Genomic DNA, 21640 nt, shown 5'->3' on the forward strand with positions numbered 1-21640 from the left:
CCACTGAGCCTCTTGGGCTTGCCGATCAGAAGGTTGGCAGTTCGAATCCCCGTGACGGGGTGAGCTCCCGTTGCTCTGCCCCAGCTCCTCCCAACCTAGCAGTTCGAAAGCACGTCAAAGTGCAAGTAGATAAATAGGTACCGCTGCGGCAGAAAGGTAAATGGCGTTTCGGTGCGCTCTGGTTTCTGTCACGGTGTTCTGTTGCGCCAGAAGCGGTTTAGTCCTGCTTGCCACATGACCCAGACAGCTGTCTGCAGACAAATGCCGGCTCCCTCAGCCTGAAAGCAAGATGAGCGCCGCAACCCCATAGTCGCCTTTGACTGGACTTAACCGCCCAGCAGACCTTTACCTTTTTACTTTTGTCTTTTAGGCACCAGATATATATTTTTTATTCGCCCTTAAATATTTTAGATTGTTTTACTTTTATCTGCAGGATGGGTGGCTTTTTAAATTTTTGTTTTGCACGTAATGTTTTTATTTTAGCAAACCACCTTGGAACTGTTGATAAAAAGGGATGGATAGATACGTTTTTAACAAGTAAAATAAAGTCTCTGTTTCTTAAAAGTCCTCCTGTAGTATGGTACAGTGGTAACTCGGGTTAAGAACTTAATTCGTTCTGGAGGTCCGTTCTTAAGCTGAAATTGTTCTTATCCTGAAGCCCCACTTTAGCTAATGGGGCCTCCCGCTGCCGCTGCTGTGTGATTTCTGTTCTCATTCTGAAGCAAAGTTCTTAACCCGAGGTACTATTTCTGGGTTAGCGGTGTCTGTAACCTGAAGCGTCTGTAACCTGAAGCGTCTGTAACCCGAGGTACCACTGTAGTGGTATCTTTCTCCGAGTGTCTGTGTGTCTGTGTGACCATGTGGGTGGTCCCTTAACTCATGCCTTTGGGCTTGTGAATGTTTCTCCACAGGGCAAGCTTGTGGTTGGACACAACATGTTGCTGGACGTCATGCATACCATCCACCAGTTTTACTGCCCGCTACCTGAGGTGAGTGGTCCTTGCAGTGTGGACAACATTTCAAAGGCTGTTCTTCACTTGAACTTGTGCTGCTGTCCTTGCAAGAGAAGCCAAAGGTCTTCTTTCAGGGGTAGCCGATGTGGCCCCCTCAAGATGTTCTTGGACTACAATTCCCATCAGCCCTAGTCATGCATGGCCAATGGCCAGAGATTATGGGAGTTGTAGTCCGAGAACACCTGGAGGAGACCACGCTGGCTTTCCCTTCTCTCTTTAGTCTAGCATCCTGCCTTCCACCCTGGGCAGCCAGAAAGCCCATCAGCAGTGAATTAAGACCACAGCCTCCCTAACTTTTGCTCCCAGTTTAGCTGGTCTTCAAAAGTGGACTGGTTCTGAGTTTAGTTTCCCGTTTTGCTACCACAGCTAATTGTTGTTCATAGATCTATCCTTCCCAGGAACTTGTCTAATGCTCTGTTAAAGCCATCTGAGCTAGAAGTCATCGCTACATCTTGTGGTAGAAGGTTCCACAAGTTAACGTCACGTTGTATGAAAAACTTATTTTTGAATCAGAGTTTTAGCTTTATGAGGAAAGGAGAAAAACTTCTCACTTTTGGCACACCATGTTGTAACCCCCCTCCCGAATTAGTCACCTTTTCCCCCCTTCTTCAAAACTAAAAGGCCCCAAATCTTGTAAATTTTCCTCACATGTGAGTTGCTCCACCTCCCTTATAATTTTTGTTGTCTTTTTCTGACTTTTTCCCACCTCTCCTATATCTTTTTTTGAAATACAGTGAGCAGAATTGTACCCAAGTGTTGTTGTACACAGGTTTGTACATAGACATTACATAATACGGGTATGTTCATTTTTGATAAGCCTGTTGCGTGGAATTCACCATAAATAAGCATTGACGCATTTGTACATCCCTTTATTCCTTGTGTGGTGATCATCTTGCTCTGTTTAAATTTTAGGATCTCAACGAGTTTAAAGAACTGGCGACATGTGTCTTTCCAAGGTAGGCTTATTTTGCCCTGAATTCATAAGTTCATTCCTAGAGGGAATTGCAAGCAAAAATTTGGCCCAGGGAAATATTTTGTTCCCAACAAAATGAGGCTTTATAGTTTAGCTTCCTGGTTTCAGGAGGGTCAGTTTACACTCTTGGGGCGTTCACACCCATGCATACATCAAGATAAACTGAATTTTGTCATCAGGGGCAGAGGAGTGGAATTGAGTCGCAATGATACATGGCTCATTCTGCTTTTGCTGCTCAGGAGTCAGGTTGGGGAACTGAAGAGCTCTCCTGGGTATGGAAGCTCAGTCCCACGGCCAGTGGGAGTCCCGCTCTGCCTAACCTCTGACTTCTCAGCTGTTACCCTTGATTTCCAAGCCCCAGTTTGCATCCCTGAAGACTTGGAACTTTGCAATAAATATAAACTATGGGTTCTGACCAGCTCCCAGAACCAAAAACTCATGCCTGTGTGACACAATCACAGGTCCAAAGTTCTGGCAATTGTTGGTAAGGGACGCAGGTGGCGCTGTGGTCTAAACCACTGAGCCTCTTGGGTTTGCTGATCAGAAGGTCAGCGGTTTGAATCTGTGCGACGGAGTGAGCTCCCATTGCTCTGTCCCAGCTCCTGCCAACCTAGCAGTTCGAAAGCACTCCAGTTCAAGTAGATAAATAGGTACCACTGTGGCGGGAAGGTAAATGGCGTTTCCATGCGCTCTGGTTTCCGTCATGGTGTTCCATTGTGCCAGAAGCAGTTTACTCCTGCTGGCCACATGACCCGGAAAGCTGTCTGTGGACAAACGCCGGCTCCCTTGGCCTGAAAGCGAGATGAGCGCTGCAGCCCCATAGTCGCCTTAGACTGGACTTAACCGTCCAGGGGTCCTTTGCCTTTTAAAAAAATTGTTGGTAATTATGGTGAAGCCTTATCCTTGCTGTTTCTTTTCATTTCTAGGTTACTGGACACTAAGTTGATGGCCAGCACTCAGCCGTTCAAGGTAACCAGCACCTGCAATAACTAATGGCACTTTTAAAATTAAATATAGCTTTAGTTCAGCCTTCCCCAAGCTGCTTCCTCCTGGATGATTTGGGCTCCGAGTTCTGTATTGCTCTGATGAAGCAAACTGTTAAAGCAAAATACAGTACTGCTTTCACAGCAAAATCACCGCTAGGATGTTTCCTGCTCAGCATCAGCTAGGGAAAGTTTCCTTGTCGTGCTATAGCGAGCTCATTTCTTCAGTACAGATCCCTGCATAGCGAAAAGCACCCCATCAGTTTGCAGGGGGGCAGTATCTGCTAGGCTGCGCTTACAGCTAACAATCCCCAACAAAAATGTAGCTATGCAGGCAAAATAGCTTCTGTTTGCAGGTAATGCACATAAATGACTTGGATACATTATCCCCCTTCCCAAGGATGCTCAATTAAGTCGATGGGATTGAAAAAAGACTCATAAATTAGAACGGAATTTCAACCCCTCTTCCATCTTCTAATATATATTGCACTTTTTTTTTTTTTTTTTTTTTTGCTTAATTGCATCATTATTAATTTTTTGGATATACAGTCGTACCTTGATTTTCAAACAGCTTAGTTCTCGAATATTTTGGCTCCCAAATGCCGCAAACCCAGAAGTGAGTGTTCCGGTTTGCGAACTATTTTTCAAAGCCGAATGTCCGACAGGTCTTCCGATTGGCTGTAGGAGCTTCCTGCAGCCAATCAGAAGCTGTGCTTTGATTTCTGAACGTTTTGGACGTCGAACGAACTTCTGGAACGGATTCCGTTCGACTTCCAAGATACCACTGTACAGTGATACCTCGGGTTAAGTACTTAATTCATTCCGGAGGTCCGTACTTTACCTGAAACTGTTCTTAACCTGAAGAACCACTTTAGCTAATGGGGCCTCCTGCTGCCGCCACGCCGCCGGAGCCCGATTTCTGTTCCTATCCTGAAGCAAAGTTCTTAACCTGAAGCACTATTTCTGGCTTAGTGGAGTGTGTAACCTGAAGCGTATGTAACCCGAGGTACCACTGTATATGTTCTTGGAGTATGATACAGTGCTGTTTTCATACTTTGGTTGTCTTGTGGTTTAGACACCCCCTCAAAAATAGGGTTGATGTGTAGATCTCACACCTTTTTCAATTTGGGAGGTTGCAACTATCTTTTGCCTGGTCCCATGGAATTAATGCTGCCGTCCAGATGTTTTGGACTACAGCTTCCATAAGCCCCAGCCAGCATGGCCGCCTGAAACATCAGGGGAGGGGGGTGCTAGGTTGGGAGAAGGCTGCAATGTTGAGTGCTTGCTCTGAACTCACTTGGATCGAGGGAATCAACAACCTGTGGCTCACACTGATCTTTGCTTTTCAGGAAATCATTAACAACACATCCCTTGCAGAGCTGGAGAAGCGTGTAAAGGAGACTCCCTTCAGCCCTCCAAAAGTCGGTAAGGCGACAGAGGGCGTTTTGCACAGCCAGTTCTGGACCACAGGTGGAAACAGATTGATTAAAATCTAAGGATTCCCCTCTATGCTGGAAAATACTCAGGGAGGAACTTAAGCTGTACAGAACTGGAGATCTTACTGGTCCAGTATATGTGGGCAAAAGACACTGCAAGCTTGTCTCCAGTTGCACTGGGTGCAATGATTTTTGTAGCTCTTTTGGGTCTACATTTATGTGTCTGTTGTTCTGGAACCAGCAAAAGATGAAGCTGTTTGAATGGAGACTTGTTGCTCTTTCGAACAGGGCTCCACATCCCAGTGTGGCTAAAATACCCCTCCTCCAACTAGGATAACCTGCAGTGAGAGCCAGGTTCAAGGTTCTTGTGTTAATTTACAAGCCCCTTAACAACCTGCGTCCAGAATAACTCAAGGGCCGCCTAATCTATCCTGGCCTGATCACTCAGGTCTTCCATCGTTTTGATACTTGCCCTTTCTGTATTGCATTTCTTGTCTACCACTTAAGAGACGACTGTATTCGAGTCCTTCATAAATTGTTTAAAGAAAGTAAAAGCAAACCATTTTTCCTTTCCCAGAAAGCGCAGAGGGATTCCCGAGTTACGACACAGCTTCAGAGCAGCTTCACGAAGCAGGTTACGACGCTTACATCACAGGCCTGTGCTTCATCTCCATGGCCAACTTCCTAGGTACTTTTTGTCGTTTGCTCCATCTTGCGCAGTCTGTTCATCCCTGCCTTTTGCCAGCTGTGTCTGATTCTTCTGTGGTGGGGACATCTTCTCTTTGCTAGGTTCCTATCTCAGCCCCCCCAAAAGTCACGTCTCTGCCAAATCAAAGCTCATCGAACCTTTTTTCAACAAGTGAGTAACCACTTTTAATTTTTTAAAAACCACGCAAAGGAGAACCCCAGCTTTTGAGTTGAACTTTAACCTGTTGTTCTTTAACGCTCCTCTGGTTGAAGCAATAACAATCAGAAGATTGGGAAATGTTTATTGAAAATAGGGAGGAAAATTGTGTTTATGTGGAAACGTGGGCAGCATTCAGATAAATTCAACACTGTAAATAAGTTTTGATGGATGTAATAATGGAATGCTGAATGGTTTAGTTTATATAAAATATGCAGGGATTTATGTTTTGCAAAATGAACCATGGAAAGGGAAGAAGGAAAGTCATTGACATTTTAAGGGTGTTTGAATGAATATTCTAAAATGTGAAACAGAAAATTTAATAAAAATTATAGGGGGGGGGAACCAAAACCAATAACAATTTATCATTTATATGCCACTCATCTGATGGGTTGCCCCAGCAACTCTTTGAGTGGCTCTCCCCCCAGATAGTAAAAGCACAATACAGCATCAAACAGTAAAAACTTCCCTAAACAGGGCTGCATTCAGATGTCTTCTAAAAGTCAGGTAGTTGTTTATTTCCTTGACATCTGATGGGAGGGCATTCCACAGGGTGGGCACCACCACCGAGAAGGCCCCCTGCCTGGTTTCCTGTAGCCTCACCTCTTCCAATGAGGGAACTGCCAGAAGGCCCTTGGAGCTGGACCTCAGTGTCCGGGCTGAACGATGGGGGTGGAGACGCTCCTTCAGGTATACTGGGCCGAGGCTGTTTTAAAGGTCAGCACCAACACTTTAAATTGCACTTTGAAACATGCTGGGAGCCAATGCAGTTCTTTTAGGACTGCCCTCTTCTTGTTTTGCAAACCTCCAGACCTTCCTTGGAGGAGGCACACAGAGAAGGGCCTCAGATGATTATCTCAGGGTCCAGGTCAGTTCATATGGGGAGAGGCACTCCTTGAAGTATTGGAGTCCTGAGCAGCATACAGCTTTATAGGTCAAAACTAGGACTTTGAATTGAGCTTGGAAACTGGATCATGCAAGTGACACACTCTCTCTCTCTCTCTCTCTCTCTCTCTCTCTTTCTTTCACTTCAGACTGTTTCTGATGCGGGTGATGGACATCCCATATCTCAACTTGGAAGGACCAGACCGTAAGTGCTCTTTTCACCTTTCACATTCCCTCTTCAGAGAATCGAACCACTGCAAAACTTCCTCTTGCCCAGTAGTGACAATAAAGATATTATTATTATTATTAGTAGTAGTAGTAGTAGTAGTAGTAAGTAGTAGGCTGAGGCAGAATTTATTTCAGTGGCGGGAACCTCCAGTCTGCAGGCCTATAGTTAAGCCTGCCAGGCCGTTTTCAACAAGCCATGCCCCCTTTCCACCCCAAATGCCATAGATGATGTCCAGTGTGAGAAAGTCCAAGCCCTGGCTGCTGCAGGGGAAAGATTGTGAGAGTAGTCCAAGCCCACTCCCAATTCTTCCTTTGCAAGCACAATTTGTCCACTTTCTGAATTTGGTGTCTTTTTCTGTCACCCTGTGACAAAAATTGAGAACTCCGTTTTGTGCTGGAGAATCAGTAAGGTAAAGGGACCCCTGACCATTAGGTTCAGTCGTTGCCTACTCTGGGGTTGCAGCGCTCATCTTGCTTTATTGGCCGAGGGAGCCGGCGTACAGCTTCCGGGTCATGTGGCCAGCATGACTAAGCCGCTTCTGGCAAACCAGAGCAGCGCACGGAAACGCCGTTTACCTTCCCGCCAGAGTGGTACCTATTTATCTACTTGCACTTTGACGTGCTTTCAAACTGCTAGGTTGGCAGGAGCAGGGACCGAGCAACGGGAGCTCACCCCATCACAGGGATTTGAACCGCCGACCTTCTGATCGGCAAGTCCTAGGCTCTGTGGTTTAACCCACGGTGCCACCCGCGTCCCAGTATCAGTAGGTTGTATTAAAAAAATGAATAAATCGCAAGCTGAAAACTTCTCTCCCCCCCCCCCGCCTTCACTTTCAGTGCAGCCAAAACGTGACCACGTTCTTTACGTTACGTTTCCCAAAGAGTGGAAGACGAGCGACCTTTACCAGCTTTTCAGTGCTTTTGGTAAGTAACAAATGAGAAGGGAGGGATGCGACTCCACTGGGGGTCAGGGCTTCCCAAACTTCGGTCTCCTACTGTTATTGGGACTACAACTCCCATCATCCCTAGCTAGCAGGGCCAGAGGTCAGGGATGATGGGAATTGTAGTCCGAAAACAGTTGGAGACCCAAGTTCGGGAAACCCTGGTCTATGGGAAACCCTGGGCTGGTGTCCTTCCAGTGTTCTGTACTGCGCTTGGCCCTGATGGAACCAAGTATTCAGTGAAAGGTTTGGTGGCTGCCAGACTAGACATGGGAGAGAGGGCAACAGGCAAAGAACAGGCATATAGCTGAAGGCCCTCCATATGATGTTAGACTCCCAACTCCCAAGAAAAAAGCACACCAAGTACTCAGGCCAATATAAGTTTCAATAATGGGAGTGGTCCCTACTCGCAAATCAATAGTCAATTGTAACAAAAACTAATCCATTCCAAAGTATGTACAGTGGTACCTCAGGTTAAGTACTTAATTCGTTCTGGAGGTCTGTTCTTAACCTGAAACTGTTCTTTACCTGAAGCACCACTTTAGCTAATGGGGCCTCCTGCTGCTGCCGCGCCGCTGGAGCACGATTTCTGTTCTCATCCTGAAGCAAAGTTCTTAACCTGAAGCACTGTTTCTGGGTTAGTGGAGTCTGTAACCTGAAGCGTATGTAACCTGAAGCGTATGTAACCTGAGGTACCACTGTATTCTGACAAGGATTACAAACTCAAATAGAGATTACGAGGATATGTATAGCACAATAATTAGTTACAGAATTAGAGATAAGAGTTTATGAGTAGAGATAGGTTCATGGTAGTCCATAGTCTCCCGTGGTACTGCGCTATTTTCAGTATGTCCAATGAATTTTTTTTGGATCCAAAATGTAGGAAGGAGTGTCAATAGCAAGTGGATACAGAAAGTGCTCCATGTATTGACATAAAGGTTCCAAGAGAGTCATTGCCTGAGACAATAGGTCTACCAGGTGGAGCACTAAGTGATTTGTGTGTTTTTGGAAGCATATAAAATATTGGAGCGTGTGGGTATCTCTTTAAGAGAAACAAAAGACTCCCAACTCCCATCATCCCTGTCTTTTGGCTGTGCTGTCTGGGGCTGATGGGAGTTAAGAGTCCAAAGACCCTTGGAGGGGGCCACAGGTTAGCCAGCCCTGATAAAGGCAGGATTATACCCTCGGCTATCAGCGGTGGCTCCATCCTTTGTGCTGGGTAGGCCAAAGACACTGAGTACAATCTTGACAGATGGGACATTTTGGGGAGGGATTTGCATACACCCAGCAGCAGAGAAGGGGCCACGCCACCTGCTTCTGTGGAAAAGGAGCCAGCTTTTCTTGACCACGTTTGCCCCATGATTGCTCCTCCCATCTGCCAGGTGTCAAGACACACCTGCTCTGATTTCGGAAGCGAAGGCTTTCTCCCAGTACCATCAGACCTCAGGCCCTCCTGTCCCAGCCTGCCTTTTCCCATAGTGCACTGCTTCATAGCACTCTTGACAGTCTTGATGATGGCTGAATGTAAGATGGGCTATACTAGTGTTTCTCAGACTTTAATCCCAGTCTGTTGTTGGACTACAACTCCCATCATTCCTGACCCCTGGCCCTGCTAGCTAGGGATGATGGGAGTTGTAGTCCCAACAGCAGCTGGCAACCCTGGTCTATGCCCTTCCATCTCACAAACACTTTTCTTTGCAGGCAACATTCAGGTTTCCTGGATCGATGATACGTCAGCCTTTGTGTCGCTTAGCCAGCCTGAACAAGTACAGATTGGTAAGTTACATGGAGCCTCTCTGTCGAGCCAACACACAGAGGCCGCCGTTACTTCTGCAGAATCATAACCGATAGAAGGTTACATGAGAGGGGTTCTTGTATCTATAGCCCCTTTAAGACCAGTTTTTACTGGCTGATTGCCGCCTGCTATTGAGTTCTTTGTGACCTCGGTTGATTTTCTTGTTTCCTGCTTGTTCTTCTGAGGGATTGATCTCAGAGACTTGTATAGCGAGGAGGGGGGAACTGTGAGCCCCCAGATGTGGTTGGACAACATCAGCCTTCGCCATTGTGGCCCCGTGTGGCAGTCACAACACCTGGAAGGCTGCACTTTCTTCATGCCTGTTGTATAGTTGCCTAAAGATTGTGAACTTGTGGTGAAATGGACACATAACCAAAGGAAGGGCTTCCTGCTCACTTGCTGCTAATATTTATTTATTTACTTACTTACTTACTTACTTACTTACTTAAAGATAAAGGGACCCCTAACCATTAGGTCCAGTCGTGACCGACTCTGGGGTTGCGCGCTCATCTCGCTCTATAGGCCGAGGGAGCCAGCGTTTGTCCACAGACAGCTTCCGGGTCAGGTGACCAGCATGACTAAGCCGCTTCTGGCAAACCAGAGCAGCGCACGGAAACGCCGTTTACCTTCCCGCTGGGGCGGTACCTATTTATCTGCTTGCACTTTGATGTGCTTTTGAACTGCTAGGTTGGCAGGAGCAGGGACCGAGCAACTGGAGCTCACCCCGTTGTGGGGATTCGAACCACTGACCTTCTGATCGGCAAGTCCTAGGCTCTGTGGTTTAACCCACAGCGCCACCCATGTCCCTCACTTACTTACTTACTTACTTACTTACTTACTTACTTGCAAAAATATTGGTGATATTATTTTTATTTTTCCCTGACAGGACTCAAGGCAGCTTACAGATAAAAGTAAGAACAGCTTAAAAAAACCTAAGCATTGATAAAGTGATAGCTATACATATCTAAAAATCTATTAAAACCATACCAGTAATTGCAATAAAAACAGCACAGCAGCAGCCCTCTCATTAAAAAGCACCCCATTCCCAAAAAAGCCTGTTGGAACAGGAATCTGCACTGCCTTTATTGCGGGGGGGAAATATCAGCATAAAATCCAATGGTAAAATTACATTTATAAAAACAAATGCAAAATGTGTTGCAAATCGGTAGATCAGCTTAATTTGCTAACACAGCTGAATCATCAGGTAACATCAGGGAGAACAAATGGTATAAATGCTAATACTGACTGGAAGCGCATTCCAACAGGCAGAGGCCGCCATGCTAAAGGCCCTGCTTTTTGTGGACATAAAAGTTTGGACTGCTGTCTCTCCTGAGGTTTAAAGTGACTGGGAAGAGGTATAGAAGTTCAGGCATTCCCAGAGGTAACCTGGTCCCAGATTGTTCATCATTTTACGAAGCTAATAGCAAGACCTTAAAACAGAGCCTGGTAGCATAATAGCAGCCAGTGATTAGCCCTGATGAAAGATGACAAGTGAACTGCTTTATATTACTGTTCTGTTTAATAAGCAGTTGCGTCTGATTTTCTCAGTCGCTGGTAGGCTTATAAGTGCCAGGTTGCAGCAGTTGCCAGATGGTGGCTGAGGAAGAGAGAGGAGGCTGGTGACTTTGGGAAGAAGCACCAGCCGAGTGGAAGGAAAAAAGGAGTTGAATTGTGATGGAGAAGGTTGCTTTTCCTACTGTCCCTGATCATTGTCTGTGCTGGCTGGGACTGATGGGAGTCCCTCTAGGGAGGGAGTAGGGCACCAGGTTGGGTTCGACTTTGCACTAAGAGTAGGGTAACGTGGAAGATGGAGCAAACTTGTTTTCTGCTGCTCCAAATTAAAAGGAGATTCTGACTAAACCTTGGGAAGACCTTCCTGATATCTAGAGCCATTTAACAGTGGAGCGGACTATCTCTGAAGGCGGTGGAGGTTTTTAAAGCAGACGTTGGATGGCCATCTGTCATAGATTATTTAATTGTGATTCCTGTAATGGACTTAATTGTGATTCCTTTATTGGGGTCCCTCCCACCTCTACAATTCTATGATTTTATGGGTTCGCTCAGTCGTGAAGCTGCCTCCCTCTCAGCTGTTGTGAGAATAAAGTTGCGTTGCATGGTAGTGGTAGGGGAGGAGTCATGCGTGCTGCCCTGAGCTCCTCTAGAGGATGGGCAGGGGAAAAAGGCAATTGACGAGCACACGTGGAACTGCGTCTGGAATCCCGAGGCTTGAGGTGTTGTCCGCAAAGGCCCACAGCTCAGTGACAGAGCATCTGCCTTGCATGCTTCAGAAGGACCCAGGTTCAACCCCTGCAGGGAAAAACCCCTGCCTGAACCCCTGGAGAACCACTGAGAGTCAGGAGTCAACAATACTGAGCTGAGCTGGAGCGACTCAGTGTAAGGCAGCTCCCTCTGTGCTGTTGATACCCAGCTCTCTTCTGTACGGGTGCCTAGGGGGCAGTGGAGGACAGGCTAGAGGTGGACGAAGGGAAGTTCAATCCAGACAGCACAGCAGAGTTTTTTTATTATTACTACTGTATTACTATTGAAAGCATTTCAGTTGGAGCAAAATGAAATAAAGATAAAAAGTGCATGGAAAGAAAAAGAAAAGAAAGGTATAATATACGCAAACCACTACAATTTCATATATGCTTGTCTAGTATATGGGTGTTTAAGTGTTGTTGTTGTTGTTGTTGTCCAAATACATATGTAGTTATTTATAACACAGAGAAGTTGAAGGTAGGAGGGCCGCTCAACCTGGACTTGATGGTCTCCCTGTTCTGGATGGGGCCACATTTCCTTTTTGACAGTTTGGAGGGCATAAAAAGGTAAAGGTAAAGGGACCCCTGACCATTAGGTCCAGTCGTGACCGACTCTGGGGTTGCGGCGCTCATCTCGCTTTATTGGCCGAGGGAGCCAGCGTACAGCTTCCGGGTCATGTGGCCAGCATGCCTAAGCCGCTTCTGGCGAACCAGAGCAGCGCACGGAAACGCCGTTCACCTTCCCACTGGAGCGGTACCTATTTATCTACTTGCACTTTGACGTGCTTTCGAACTGCTAGGTTGGCAGGAGCAGGGACCGAGCAATGGGAGCTCACCCCGTCGTGGGGATTCGAACCGCCGACCTTCGAATCGGCAAGTCCTAGGCTCTGTGGTTTAACCCACAGCGCCACCCTTCGAGGGCATAGCTTGTGGGTAATGTTGGGCCAGGCACTGCTTTGCTGGCTAAGAGTGCCTTGTTCATGCTCATTTCTACAGGTCCTGCACAACACAAATGTCCAGTCCATTGCTCCCTGCCTTAGTGGCACCATAGAATCCTCAGCCTTTGGGGTGGCTGGCTGCCTCTCTGGGTGCCCACGTTCTTTTCTCTAGCCCCACCTGCACTGTACATGTAAAGCAGGATCTTACCACTTTAAAAGCTTTCCCCCAAAGGATCCTGGGAAGTGTAGTTGGTTTAGGGCACAGAGGGTTGTTAGGAGACCCTTATTCTTCTTGCAGAACTACAATTCCCAGAGTTCCCTGGGATTGGCTATTAAACCCCCTTCAGTTTTGATGAGGGCAAGCTTTTTAGCTGAGAAGCAGCCAGCCAGGTGTGTATTATGGCCGATTCACCAATGTGTGTGTGTGGGGGGGGGGGGATACAAAATATAAAATGCAGAATTGCAACCCCAGTCCAGTTAATTATTCTTTAAAAACAACAAGCTAAGGCAGGCTTCCTCAACCTCGGCCCTTCCAGATGTTTTGGGCCTACAACTCCCATGATCCCTAGCTAGCAGGACCAGTGGTCAGGGATGATGGGAATTGTAGTCTCAAAACATCTGGAGGGCCGAGGTTGAGGAAGCCTGAGCTAAGGTCTAGCATATTGTAGCAGGACTCAAAAACACAATGGCTGATTCAGGTATTTCCCCCACCTGCTCAGTAAAAAAATGATTTGGTCTCCTCAGTGAGGCCACTCAGAAGGGCCTCTGAAGATCGACCAGGAAATGATCTCATAGAAGCTTATAGTATGCATTCTCGTAACCCCCGATGAAAACTACAGTGAAAAGATCGCGTGAATGAACACTTCAAGCTCCGAGTGGTTGAACTGACAGCATCTAAATTTAGAAGGAATTCTAGTAAATCTGCTGTCTGAAATATTTGAAGGTGTAAATGCTATACAGTGGTACCTTGGTTTTAGAACAGCTTGGTTTACGAACAACTTGGAAATAGAACGCTGCAAACCCAGAAGTAGGTGTTCCGGTTTGTGAACTTTGCCTTGGAAGCGGAACATGTTCCGCTTCCTGTTGAGTGTGTTCCGTTTGTAAATTGAGTCCCCCGCTGCTAATCAGAGGCTTCCTGTTGAATCTGTCGGCTTTTGAGTCCCGAGCACATACGCAACAGAGAGGTGATATTTGGAGCTCTTGTTTTTGCTATTTTTTTGCATTTTCGTTCGTGTGGCTTTTTTGTTTTTTTGACTGTGACTTGTTCTTCATTTTATGGGACTGACATGTGACTGTGACTTGTGATTTCATTTTTGTGGCTTGTTTTTGTGACTGTGTGCTGTGTGGAACCCAGCTCAGCTACTGATTGATTATGTAACTGCAGAAATGGATAAAAGCCCCCCATCCAAACAATGACTATCATCAGTGCATGTAAGAAAAAAAATATATTTTAATATTTATCATCTACAATACTGTCTTGTTTATTTTATAGCACAATACATTGATCATTGCTTTCATTTTGTGGACCAATGGTTTCGTTAGATAGTAAAATTCATGTTAAATTGCTGTTTGAGGGGTTGTTTTTAATTTTAGAAGTCTGGAACAGATTAATCCATTTTGCATTACTTGCTATGGGAAAGCACGCCTTGGTTTTAGAACGCTTTGGTTCTGGAACAGACTTACGGAATGGATTAAGTTTGGGAACCAAGGTACCACTGTACAGTCATACCTTGGAAGCCGAACACCTTGGCACTTGTACGTTTTGGCTCCCAAACGCCGCAAAGCCAGAAGTGAGTGCTCCGGTTTGCGAACATTCTTTCAGAACCCGGACTTCTGGCACAGCTTCCGATTGGCTGCAGGAGCTTCCGGAACAGATTCCGTTCGACTTCCGAAGTACGGCTGTAATGGGTCAATATACTAGCAGGCTAGAAGTCTGGTGGTAGCTGGGTGTAGCCAGTTTCCCCCATTTCCATGGGCCCCTTGTGCTCAAGTGCAGACTATCACATTCAGTCAGAAGCCTGTTACAAGATAATCGCCGCAGACCAGTCAGACAAGTGCAGTGACGAACATGGAATGGCGTCAAGTCTCCCACCTCTCTCTGTAGATTCCATTCATCATTTTTTTGTGTAGCAGTGCATTCTAGTCTACTTCCAGTAAAGGGGGTGGGGGGAATCTGTTAAAAGATTCTTATCAAGGTAATTATTCGCCATATAAAGTGCTCTTCCAGGTAATTCCCATGAGTTATGAGAGGAGGGTTGCAGCGACTCCGCTGCCAGCTGATCTTCATCTCCCTTTCATGGTGAAATAAATAGCTCCATAATCGACACTTCCCTGCGAGGCTCCGAGCGGCAGGAACCCGCTTTGAAGTGCTCCTTCATAATTCGTGTCGGGGCACGAGAGGCTGTGCCGTCATCCCAGGTAGCGAAATCTTCCTGGTTTGAAAGGCGGCGCCTGTTACTTCAGCGGGTGGCGGGGGTTTGTGCCCCGGGGGCCGTGCCAAAAGTCTGAGGGTGGCTGGTTTCGTAAAGAGCCAGTTCAGGAGAGCCAGATGGCTAGAGACCTGCCAATTTCGCTCCTCGTGGGGCAGCGTCCCTATCTCCCCTTCGACGCCACCCTGGTCCCCTCCCAGATGATTTGGACGCCAAGTCCCATCAGCACAGAAAGAGGAGGAAGCAGTGCTTGAAAGCAAGGTTTGAAGGAAGGGAGCAGAGGCATAGAGCATGTGCTTTGCCTCTGGAAGGTCTCATTCAGTCGGTATTTCCAGTTAAAAAAGAAAATGAAGGATAGGTTGCTAGGAAAGGTCTTTGTGCTTGGAATTCTGGCAAAGTATTCAGTAAACAATACTGGACTCGGTGGGTAAATAGTCCGATTTTGTGTAAGGCAGGGTGTATGGGGTGATAGGGGAGGGGTAGTACCTCTGGGAGGGACACGGGCGGCGCTGTGGGTTAAACCACAGAGCCTAGGGCTTGCCGTTCAGAAGGTCGGCGGTTCGAATCCCCGCGACAGGGTGAGCTCCCGTTGCTCGGTCCCTGCTCCTGCCAACCTAGCAGTTTGAAAGCACCTCAAAGTGCAAGTAGATAAATAGGTACCGCTCTAGCAGGAAGGTAAACGGCGTTTCCGTGCGCTGCTCTGGTTCGCCAGAAGAGGCTTAGTCATGCTGGCCACATGACCCGGAAGCTGTATGCCGGCTCCCTCGGCCTATAGAGCAAGATGAGCGCTGCAACCCCAGAGTCGGCCACGACTGGACCAAATGGTCAAGGGTCCCTTTACCTTTACCTTTAGTACATCTGGCGGGGGACACATCATGCGCCTTCTGGAGTGGTTTGTCCACCTTTGGTCCCCATCCTGCTCTCAGCTCTCACCTGTGGCTCCTAGAAGCTGCCAGCATCAGACAGCGGCTACACTCAGGGAAAGGGCTTCGACTGGCTGGCTAAACCAGGTGAGGGGAGCCGATGGGTCTCGAACCCTCAGTGTGTTAGGGACATCCCTTGCAAGCGAAGACAGGCTCCAGCAGATTGAGCGGACAAGACCCATAGTGGGTCCAATGGTCAAGGAAGCAGTTTCTGCATGTGCCATAGAGGAATGTGAGGAGCAGATTGGATTCATCCACCCATTAGCTGCCTGGGAGTTTTCATCAGCTGGGAAAACCCTGTGGGAAACTTGGTGATAAGCAGAGCTTTGCAATGGACAGAGTAGTTCTTTGAAAAGTGCTAAACGCAATGCAAGTGTATGCTCTCTCTCTCTCTCTCTCTCTCTCTCACACACACACACACACACACTCACACACACACACACCCCAAATGGGAGGCCAAATGCTGTTGGTTTTCTGTTAATTGCAGTGTAATGGGTAGAAAAGAGCTGGTCTTTCGTGTTGGACAACCATTGCAATGCAAGCTGTTCCGTGGAATACCGGGAATCAATTTTTTAGGCTTGCCTTGACACGACAAGCCACCATCTGCGCTACATTGCACTACTGTACTGGCAAGCCCTGAATGTGTGTGTGTGTGTTTTAAGTGGTTTCATGCGCTACCGTCATGACACACAATACCCTGCCAAATGGGCTGCACTGCAGGCCTGTTCCTCTCTAGGGAGGCAGATCCTGGAAGGCCGGCATGCTTGCCGAGAGCGCCTCAGGGGCAGGAGCAGGTGCAGCGTATCGAGTTTTGGTTTATTTTTTGCAAGGAACGCTCGCTTGCTCGCTTCTGCTAATCCTCCCCGTCAGCTTACAGAGCAGCAGGAGAGGGAAGGGGATCAGGGCGCCTTAACTGGGCATTAAGGCTGTATCATCTTGTTAATGGGCTTGAATGGTGCTGATCACTGCCACTTGAACGCTGCCCAATTAATTTCATCCCCCTCCCTGCGGCATGCCCTCCAGGAAGTTCTCCTACGCAGGTCCCAGTTAAAATGAACGGAAGCTGGCAAGGCTTGCTGGCATGGTGGCCAGGTTCTGTCGCAGCCAGTGTGCCTCTGAGTATCTGTTACTGGGAATCATGGGTGAATAGAGGGCTGGTTCGCTCATGTCCATCTTTTGGACTTCCCACAGGTGTCTAGTCGGCCGCTGTGAGAACAGGATGCTGGCCTAATCCAGCATTCTTATGCTCTTACTGGCAGGACATAAACCGACCGAGACTCTGCATTCATCATCGGAGGCTTTCTTTGTGTGCCTCCTCCACGTGAAATTAATACAGTCGTACCTTGGAAGTCGAACGGAATCCGTTCCGGACGTCCGGACGACTTCCAAAACATTCGTAAGCCAAAGCGCGGCTTCCGATTGGCTGCAGGAAGCTCGTGCGGCCAATTGGAAGCCGGCTTCCAAAAAGGTTCACAAATTGGAACACTCACTTCCGGGTTGGCGGCGTTTAGGAGCCAAACCGTTCGGGAACTAAGCTGTTCAAAAACCAAGGTACGACTGTACAAGTACCTTGATCCTGGCCTCGTAGCCTGAGAGACCCAGGCCCTGTCTGCGCGACACCTTTAAAGCAGTGTCACATGGCTTTGAACAGTCCTCCCCAAACGATCCTGGGAGCTGTAGTCTGTTAAGGGTGTTGAGAGTTCTTAGGAGTGCCCTCTTCATCTCCCAGAGTTACGTTTTCCATGGTGGTTTTAACAAATCTGCCCTTCTTCCCAGGGAACTCTGGGAACCGTAGCTCTCCTGACAACTTTTAGCACCTTAAAACTACAGTGCCCAGGATTATCTGGTGGGAAATCATGGTGGTTTGAAGTGATATGATGCTGCTGTAAGCATGTAAGGGAAAAGGTAAAGGACCCCTGGACAGTTAAGTCCAGTCAAAGGCGACTATGAGGTTGTGGCGCTCATCTCGCTTTCAGGCCGAGAGAGCCGGCGCTTGTCCTCAGACAGCTTTCCGGGTCATGTGGCCAGCATGGCTAAACCGTTTCTGGCACAACAGAACACTGTGACGGAAACCAGAGTGCATGGAAACGCTGTTTACCTTCCCACCACAGCGGTACCTATTTATCTACTTGCACTGGCATGCTTTCAAACTTCTAGGTTGGCAGGAGCTGGGACTGAGCAATAGGAGCTCACCCCGTCGTGGGGATTCAAACCGCTGACCTTCTGATCAGCAAGCCCAAGAGGCTCAGTGGTTTAGACCACAGCGCCACCTGCATCCCCTTTACGCATGTAGTGCAGGTGGCGCGCTGCTATGGAGCCTGCCCCTTTTTGCGCTGCACGATTTCTTATAGAGGCAAATGCAGAATGGAGCTGTGTTATTCCCCCACCCCCTTACGTGGTTCTTTCAGCATAGCCCGTCAGATTTCTTTCGCAGCAGGGTCCCCGTTCGGGCTCCCATCCTGACCACCTTCGCGGTAGCCCAGTTTACCGAGTGCTGAGTTAAACCTTCTTAGGATTCGGCTGCGAAAGAAATGAGCCCTTGAGCAGATTTCTCTCTCCAGCTGGCTCAAGCTATCTGTTTCACTGCAGGGATTTCATCTCCCCTCTCCGCTCCTCCCCACCGCAAAAGGCACCAAGCTTCTATTTCCATCGCTAACAGCGTACAAATGTCGTGCTCTGAATTCTTTTGCAACGGGCTGGAGAAACCTTCAAGAATATAAAACCCCAGGCAGGCAGGGTGCCCTTCCAGTTCTTGAATCCTTTGCGCCATTATATTTGACATGTGCTCCCCCCTCCCACCCGCTTCCAATACACAGCCTCAAGTGGTGTTAAACGCCACCTGAATAATCTTTAAGAGTATTAGTCTTCCGCATCATCCCAACGACGCCATCAGATTTCAGATGCAGGGATTCAGTTTTCCAGAGTCTACATTTCCCCCTTGCCTTCTGGTGCTGGAACTACATAAAAACTAAAAGCGCTGCCCTATACCGAGTCCATCTAGGTCAGTATTGTCTACTCTGACTGGCAGCCCCTCTCTAGGATTTCAGAGAGGGAATCTGTCCCAGGCAAGCCTAGAAATGCTGAGGATTAAACCTGCGACCTTCTGCATGCAAAGCTGATTGATAATGGGGAACCTTTGGTTCTGCAGGTGCTGCTGAACTATAACTCCCATAATCCCTGGCCTTTGGGCATGCTTGGGGGGGCTGATGGGAGTTGTAGTTTAGCAACATCCAGAAAATAATGTGGGATATACCGTATTGGCCTGAATATAAGCCGCACTTTTTTTTTCCAAATTCCAACCGTGAAAAGTTAAAGTACGGCTTAAATTTGCGACCTTCCCAAAATTGGCTTTTACGATACCGCTGCTGAAACAGACATACAGTAAAACAGAAGGAAAAAACGTTTTGTTGCCAATTTGCGAGCTTGAGACTGTTCATTTGCCATTTGCGGGTGTGAGTGCCTGCAGAATTGTAGCAATTGAATAGCGATTTGCGATTTTAGCGATTGTACGGTAACTTTTACGGGCTTGCAAGAACAAAGGCTTAAATTGGCTCGGAGTTACAATTGTACCAACCGCAGCGATTTTCAGCCTGTAACCCAATTTTAAGGGAGTGGCTTATATTCGGGTATTGTCTTTTCCCCCCCTTGAATTTTAAAGGTGCGGCTTATATTCGGGCCAATACAGTATACTGTTAGGTTTATTTGTTCAGGATACTGACATAACACTTTTCAGATGAAATTCACGAAGGTGTTTTTTTTTTTTAAAAAAAAATACATTAAAATGGTAGGGATCGACCAAAACTATGTAATAAAACAATTGGGTCTAGCTACCAAAAGCAGCAGCCTTTTAAAAGCTTAGATCTCTCATTCCCTCAGGACAAAGATGGACTTTAGATAGACCTGTGACAAAAACTAATGGAGGAGGAAGATAACCTCAGCTAGAGGCTAGAATTTAGTTGTGAGTCTTTTGACGTCCAACCTGGGAACAGCATAAAGTTGTACAGCGTTGTCGGTATACGGCTAAAAATACAGATTTTATCTATATTTTGATCATTTTATTTGCTGATTTTAAGGTCAGCGGTTATTGCTGTTTTAATGAACGTTTCACATCATCGCATGTAAGCCGCTTAGAGGTGTGTGGTTTTTTTTTTAATGAAGGGGCATATAAATTTTGCTAGCTAAGTAAATAAATAAGGAGATATAGGCAAGAGTAATTGTGCTCCAAGCTGCAGTACGGTTGTCTACAGAATCGGAGCTGATGCGGAGAGCCTGTTTTAACCACCTGCCTGACTTGCCCATTCCAACCAGCCCAATATTGGAATGCAAGGCTTGCCGGGTGGCTGAAAATGGCAACTTTTCATTATGACACCTGTGGCTTAGCTGCTGTCTTTTAAGGAAGTTCTAGAATGCCCTCTGCAGTGATTTAATGTCTCCCGTGGGATACTGCTGAGCATTTGTCTAAAGGCGAAGCCGAGATAGCGTGAAAAGGAATAGCTTTTGGTGGGAGCAAAATCCTTCAAGCAGGTTGGGAAAAGGGAGAAAACATGCTTATTTCCCCTAAATTGATTTTTGATTTTTATTGTTATTCATGTTTTTATACTGTTATTTTATGCTGCTTTTACAATTAAGTGTTTTAAATTTGTTGTTAGCCGCCCTGAGCCCGGTTTTTGAACCAGGAAGGGTGGAGTATAAATAAAAAATTATTATTATTATTATTATTATTAATATTATTCAGGTGGTTTGAGGAAGGGAGGGGAACAGCCTTTGGGCTTGTGTAGTTCACAAATACCCTGCGCTGAGACACTCGCTCATCTGCTATTTTCTATCTGCATCTTGGGTTTTGATGTGTTTCAGTTAATAATTCAGAGCGGTTTGTTTTTATTTTTGTTAGTCCCACGGGCAATGTAGGGAACGAGGTGCATTTTCTGCCGCCGCTGTAGCTTGGAAGTGATGCACAACGCATCGTAAAAGCTAATCTCCAAAGTGTCGTCTGGAAAAACAGGGCGGTAAAAGGCCTGTTTGAGAGTGTCAGCCGTGAATGTCGGCCTCTTGTCAGCTGGCTTAGATTTTTGCCTTGTCCCATCTCCAGAGCATCACCAGAGAGACTGGGGGGAGGCGTAATTTAAAAAGCAATGATTGCATTTTAAAACATGCAGTGCACTTCGAAACAGGGGTAGGGCACCCTTCTCAGCCTGAGGACCGCAGCATTGGGGGGGGGCAGCATTATTATTATTATTAGTAGTAGTATACCTGTTATGTTTTTATATGTGTAGGAAGCTGCCCAGAGTGGCTGGAACAAGCCAGCCAGATTGGTGGGGGATTCTTCTTCATCTTCATCTTCTTCTTTTTCCTCCTCCTCTTCCTCCTCCTCCTCCTTTTCTTCTTCTTCTTCTTCTTCTTCATCTTCTTTTTCTTCCTCCTCCTCTTCTTCTTCTTCTTCTTCTTCTTCCTCCTCCTCCTTTTCTTCTTCTTCCTCTTCCTCCTCCTCTTCTTCTTCTTCTTCCTCCTCCTCTTCTTCTTCTTCTTCTTCTTCTTCTTCTTCTTCTTCTTCTTCTTCTTCTTCTTCCTCCTCTTCCTCCTCTTCCTCCTCCTCCTCTTCTTCCTCCTCCTCCTCCTCCTCCTCTTCTTCTTCTTCTTCTTCTTCTTCTTCTTCTTCGTGCCGTGGTGAAAGCGGGCCTTTGTGTTTTTGCATCCCTTCGGGATCCCTCTGCCTGAGCCGGGCTTGGCTGATCATCCTTTGCTAATGGCTTTTGTGACACTGCCCTTGTGTTTTGTCCTTTGATCTGCTGCCCGAGGAATTCTTTGCTGCCTGCCTTGAACTGGAGGGGGTCCAAACTGTGGCAATTGGCTACTGAGAGGCAATTGGCTACTGAGCAGGATTTGACAGCTCTGCCTGTGTGGTCAGTGGACACTGTATTGCGGAAGGGCCATAGC

At 47.0% G+C, this 21640-nt stretch overlaps 1 protein-coding gene across 1 annotated transcript in view; it reads left to right on the forward strand.

Moving 5' to 3' along the window:
- The window catches only part of PARN (poly(A)-specific ribonuclease), a 46681-nt gene that overhangs the window by 13161 nt on the left and 11880 nt on the right, over nucleotides 1-21640 (forward strand). The window contains exons 13-21 of the mRNA XM_028705717.2: nucleotides 912-989; nucleotides 1926-1969; nucleotides 2913-2955; nucleotides 4319-4394; nucleotides 4983-5093; nucleotides 5195-5264; nucleotides 6344-6399; nucleotides 7260-7346; nucleotides 9065-9139. Coding sequence (XP_028561550.2) covers nucleotides 912-989; nucleotides 1926-1969; nucleotides 2913-2955; nucleotides 4319-4394; nucleotides 4983-5093; nucleotides 5195-5264; nucleotides 6344-6399; nucleotides 7260-7346; nucleotides 9065-9139 — 640 coding nt within the window. The remainder of the gene's footprint in view (nucleotides 1-911; nucleotides 990-1925; nucleotides 1970-2912; nucleotides 2956-4318; nucleotides 4395-4982; nucleotides 5094-5194; nucleotides 5265-6343; nucleotides 6400-7259; nucleotides 7347-9064; nucleotides 9140-21640) is intronic.

The sequence above is a fragment of the Podarcis muralis genome, chromosome 14, assembly GCF_964188315.1.
Source record: "Podarcis muralis chromosome 14, rPodMur119.hap1.1, whole genome shotgun sequence".
Lineage (NCBI taxonomy): Eukaryota > Metazoa > Chordata > Lepidosauria > Squamata > Lacertidae > Podarcis > Podarcis muralis.